The 5,279-nt window shown below is 54.3% G+C and overlaps 1 protein-coding gene across 1 annotated transcript; it reads left to right on the top strand.

Moving 5' to 3' along the window:
* The first annotated feature begins 1,958 nt into the window (after window positions 1-1,958).
* Apoc1 (apolipoprotein C1) lies at window positions 1,959-5,013 on the top strand. Its single transcript, XM_004644321.2, has 3 exons — window positions 1,959-2,067; window positions 2,791-2,938; window positions 4,877-5,013. Exons 1-3 carry the CDS (start codon window positions 2,010-2,012, stop codon window positions 4,935-4,937), a joined length of 267 nt encoding a protein of 88 aa, XP_004644378.1. The 5' UTR covers window positions 1,959-2,009; the 3' UTR covers window positions 4,938-5,013.
* The last annotated feature ends 266 nt before the right edge of the window (window positions 5,014-5,279 follow it).

The following is a 5,279-nucleotide window of genomic DNA, read 5'->3' as shown; positions in this document are numbered from 1 at the left end:
GTTCCTAAAATTCATTCTTCAGTTTTAGAGAACATGAACTCGTGCAGGTCAGGTCGGGAGATCGTTTTTCCCTATGTCATTTGGAGGTTCCCTATATGGTTTGGAGGTCACCCACCCGAGACCAGTTTTTCTCCCTGTATCTCTAGGATTTCAAGCTGTGCCCCCGTGCCTGGCTATGAGTGGGGAACTTAAGCTGACATGATGAGGCTCCACCTTGCAGCAGCCCCAGTCAGGCCTGGGAGCTGAAAGGGGCTAGAGAGGAAGTCAGGTCCGGGACTGGCAAGGGGTGCTGTAGGTGGGGTGGGCTGACCCCAGCAGGGAGCACCAGGGAAACAGCCAGGAGGGGAGGAGAAGGGAGAGGACCAAGAGCCCTGCCTTACCTCTCACTAATCCTAGAAGATGCTTGCCCGTGCCTCAGTTTACCCATCTATCAACTGGAAACCCGAGTGGCTGAGAGGATGAGACTGGCACAACGGGGGCTGCTATTCTAGCCTTATGGAGGTCAGGACGGCAGGAGCTAGACGTGGTAGCGCATAATCCTAGCACGCAGGAGGCTGAGGCTGGAGGATCACCTAAAGTTTGAGGCCAGCCTGGGCTACATAGTGAGTTTAAGGCAGGTCCGGAATACATGAAGAGCTGCTGTCTAAAATAAATAAATAAATAAGGACACGGACTGGGTGCCTGGGTGTCTAGGGAGCAAGCTAGGCTCTGAGAGGAAGCAGAGCAGTCCGGTCTGGGGCCCAAAGGGACTGGAAGCTCAGGCCAGCGACCCGGGCGCGTTGCAATGCTGCCAGGCTGGCATCTGTGCAGTCCCTTTCACAACTACTCTACCCCAGCGCTGGCACGCGGTTGCCCGGGCCCCAAGGCCAGCCAACCTCCCCACCAGCTGCGGGGTCACTGGCGGTCAGAGGCGCCCGGCGGGAAGGATGTGCTGGGGGGTGGGGCTGGGAGCCTGGAGAGAGAAAATGCAGTGTGGGCAGGGGTGGGGGCGGGCGGAGGAAGTGGGGACCAGACGCACAGCGGTAAGGGGAGGGGGTGGAGCGGGTCCCCTTCAGCAGTTCAGACAGGCGGAAGAGATGCATATAGGGAAGGGACGGATGGAAAAAAGGGAGAGACTGGGGCTTGTAAACCGAAGAACACAGCCCAGCAGGGAAAGGATATGGAAAGAAGAAAGTTGTGTGACAGACACACACCAACGCCCCACGATGAAGGGACTCATTGTGTACTGCAAAGTAACAGAAATAAAAATTAGAAGTGAGACCCCAGGGCCGGGGATATGGCTCAGTAGAATAAGCGCTTGCCTGGCAAGCGCAAGGGCCTGAGTTCAATCCCCGGTTCCGCCAAAAAAGAAAGAAAGAAAAAAAAAAGACCCCAGATCCAAGCCCAATGATGTGTGCCAGTAATCCCAGGAGGCTGAGGCAGGAGGATCGCCATGAGTTCCAGGCCAGTCTGGGCTACACAGTGAGTTCAAGGCCAGCTTGCACTACATAAACTACCCAGCAATACCCTGTTTCTAGACAAGAGAGCGAGGAAGAAAGGGACAGGCGGGAGAGGTGGCCTGGGCAGCCAAAGGGAGCTGGGGATGAGACCTGAGAGCCCCTGGGCTGTCCCTGAGAGCCCCTGGATAAAAAAGCACCATCCGAAGAGCGTAGAGGCTATCACTGAGGGTCAGAGGCTGTGCAGGCTGAGGTCACAATCATGGAGGTGGGAGGCGGGGGTGCGGAGCAGCGGCGGTCTGGGCCCACGGGAAAGGTCGGACCTGGGAAGGTGGGTGCGAGGGCGGCTGGGAGGGCGGACGCCCCGCCCCCTCCCTGGGGATTAAAGGCCACACTGCAGCCCCACCCACTGCACAGCGCCGCTGCCCTGAGGCCTGATCCAGGTGGGTGCTGGGCTCTGGGAGGGAGTCAGGGAGGCCCTTTTGTTAAACTGAAGAGTGGGCTGGGGCATCACGGTGGGGAGGGGAGCAGCCCACTGACCCACATACCTCCGCCAGGTTGTCCTCTGCAGACATGAGGCTTTTACTGTCGCTGCCCGTCCTGGGACTCGTCCTGTTCATGGCTTTGGCAGGTAAGAATGCGATGTGAGACCATCAGCCTCAGCCGCGAGGCGGGAGCGTTGCGAATTGGAGCCCAGCCTGTGCAACTTTGTGATTTAAAAAGACCCTGTCCGGAAATATAAAATACAAACCAGACGTGCACACCTGTAATCCCAGCACTCGGGAAGCTGAGGCAGGAGGATACCAGTAAGTTCCAGGCCACCTTGGGCTATGTAGACCTTGTCTGAAAAATCAAAACAAAACAAAAATATTTAAAAAGGGTCTGGAATGCAGCTCAGTGCGAAGGGCCTGGGTTTCCAGGGCCCCAAGAAACAAACACAAAATTGGCCTGGGAGAGTGGGGGAGTGTGAGGTTTGGGAGTATGAAGCTGACCTGGGACCAGCATTAGCAGATCTTTGAGAGCTCTGGGGAACTTTCTAGGGTCTCTTGACCCCCCACTCACATGCCAGGTGGGCTTCTAGATTAGCTAAATTCAGTTCCACAGATGGCGAGTTGGCCAGCGACTGTTGGCGGAGGATCCCCACCCCTAGGGGATTGGCTGCCCCGCCTCTGGCCTTGGCCAGAGGGATGTGGTGCTAAGGAAGAAACCCAACAGCGGGAGTCCCGCGGAACCCCTCCAGGGCTCTTCCCGCACCCCAATTCTACATCTCCATCGCATTGCGGGATCGCCTTGCCCACCCATGAAGACTTCTCAGGTGACTGACATTTTCGTACCTTCCACTCATTCCCCGCAGGCCCAGCCCCAGCGCAGGCCGCCCCGGACCTCACCAACACCTGGGAGGACTTCCCGGCCAAGCTGAAGGAGTTCGGGAGCACCCTGGAGGACAAGGCCCGGGCAGCCATCGAGCGCATCAAGCAGAGTGACCTTCCTGGCAAAACCCGGTCAGGACCCCTCCCAGGGCCCAGGGGCTCACGACAGATTTAGATCCCTGTGGTCCCAGAGCTAGATCTCAGGATGCTCAGAAGCAGGGGACAAGTTTTCTGATCCAAGCCTCGCCACGTTTCGCAGCTGGTTCTGGCTGGTGTCCACATAGTGTCCATGCGCTTAGCAAGGTCCATCACTGTGAGCCTCGGCTTCTTCACCTGTAAAATGGGTGGCACAGAGAAAAGTTCCTGCCTGACAGATTGCAAATGCTCTGTCAGGCTGGCCTTGAACTCCCAGTGATCCTCCTTCAGCCTTCAGAGGGCTGGAACTATTGTTATGTGCCACCATGCCAGGCTTCCCAGATACTTACTGTGCGCGGCCACGTGGCGTGTGGAGCAATATGTTACTGTAAAGAGCAAGAGGTCTGGGGTGCAGCTCAGCGGTGCAGCGCCTGCCTGGCAGGCACGAGGTCCTGAGTTGGATTCTTGATGACAACAACAAAAGAATGAGATAAAATGCCAGCTAGCATTCTAAGCAAGAAGCTGGGACAAAGGAAAAAAAGGAGAAGCTGGGACAGATGAAAAGCCAGTTTCTAGATAGGGCAAAGGGGGCTGATGGCTCAGTGGTCTAAAGCATCTACTTAGAACAAGCTTAGCAAAGCACAGGGCCCACGGTTCAATCCCCCAGCACCACATGCCAGCCAGCCCCGCCCCCTGGTGGGCTGAGCTGGCCACACACACACAAATAAATAAATAAACAAAATAGATAGGGCAAAGCTCTATGAAGATGACAAAGAAGGTGGGAGCGATGACCCAGGCCTTCTATACATTTGGGTAACTGGGAGGTGACACTTTTATTTATTTATTTATTTTGGCGGAACCAGGGCTTGAACTCAGACCCTTGTGCTTGCCAGGGAAGCACTTATTCCACTGAGCCATATCCCCAGCCCCTATTTTATTTTTTTGAAACAGGAGCTCAAGCTATGTAGTCCAGATTGGCTTAAAACTCATGGAAATCCTCCTTGCCCTCCCAAGTGCTGGGATTATAGTTGCCACCCACCGGGTGCTTGGCTGCATGCAGCAGGAAGTGATTTTTAGAATGAGGTTGAAATAATTGGGAGAATCCATTCAGAACTAAGCTGAAGAATGGTCCCAGCAAAACAAGTGCAAAGGCGATGAGGCAGGAAGGGCTGGAGAGAAGGAGAATTTGGGCTTCCAGGCAAGAGAGGTGAGAGGTTGCTAGGCCTGATGAGGCATGCGTGTAATCCCAGCAGTCTGGAGGCTGAAGCGGGAGGATCAACACAATTTGAGGCCAACCTCAAATGTAACATGGAATACATATCAAGGCCCTATCTCAAAAAGACAAGAAAAGGAAACATAAAAAGAAAGAAGACGCAAAAAAAAATTAAAAAATGGGGCTGGGGAGATGGTTCAGTTGAATAAGCACTTCCCTGGCAAGCACAAAGGTCTGAGTTCAATCCCCGGTTCTGCAAAAAAAAAGAAGAGGGCTGGCTAGATAGCTCAGCAGACTAAAGCCTCTGCTTAGGCAGGCACAGGGACCAGGGTTCGATCCCTGGCATGCTGTGCCAGCCCCACCCCCAAGTATGCTGAGATGGCGAATGTGGGCGTGGTGGTGCACACCTATAATCCTAGCACTTGGGAGGCTGAAAACAGGAGACTCACGATGAGTCTGGTCTGTGTAGTGAGACTTTGTAGGCCCTGTACTAAATACATAGAGAAGAGATGGTAGGCCTTGAAAATGGGGGTCAAGAGGTTTAGCATCCGTTGCCCTGGTCCATCTGGGGAAACTGAGGCATGGACATTGTCCCATTCAGGAATCTTCATCGCACCACACCGTGGGGACAGAAATCCAGGATAGGAAAAATGAGTGGAGTGATGTGGGGGCATCCTGGGAGTGGCCGCATACGGTGACATGTCCCCTGTGTCTCCCTACAGGAGCTGGTTTTCAGAGACATTCAGCAAAGTGCAGGAGAAGTTCAAAGCCACCTTCTCCTGAGCTGCTGAGGGCCGCGCCTGAGCAAAGACTTCTCCAGGACTCCCAGGTCCTCCCCCAATAAAAATCCTACAGATTCTCCTGTGTGTGCATCATGGGGCGGAGAGCGTGGGGCTGCGCCTGAGGGACACTTGCAAGCACCCCAAAATACCTTTTGGCTTTTGGTTTGTGTTTTTGGTTTGTTTTTTTTTTTTTCGGAACCGGGGATTGAACTCAGGCCCTTGCGTTTGCCAGGCAAGCAGTTATTCTACTGAGCTATCTGCCCGGCCCCTGGCTTTTGTTTTTTTAAAGACAGTCTCACTATGTAGCTCAAGCTAGCTTTGCACCCATGAATGAACAGTGATC

This window comes from Octodon degus, unplaced genomic scaffold, assembly GCF_000260255.1.
Source record: "Octodon degus isolate 3935 unplaced genomic scaffold, OctDeg1.0 scaffold00197, whole genome shotgun sequence".
NCBI classification, from domain to species: Eukaryota; Metazoa; Chordata; class Mammalia; order Rodentia; family Octodontidae; genus Octodon; species Octodon degus.
Note: the sequence above shows the minus strand (reverse complement) of the source record. Positions and strands in the feature narration are given on the sequence as shown.

Excerpts from the sequence above, each read along its gene's own strand:
- Apoc1 (XM_004644321.2), top strand. The coding sequence starts at position 2,010 with ATGAGGCTTTTACTGTCGCTGCCCGTCCTGGGACTCGTCCTGTTCATG. Across the intron at positions 2,068-2,790 it reads CCTGTTCATGGCTTTGGCAG|GCCCAGCCCCAGCGCAGGCC; the intron begins GTAAGAATGCGA and ends CATTCCCCGCAG. Across the intron at positions 2,939-4,876 it reads GACCTTCCTGGCAAAACCCG|GAGCTGGTTTTCAGAGACAT; the intron begins GTCAGGACCCCT and ends GTCTCCCTACAG.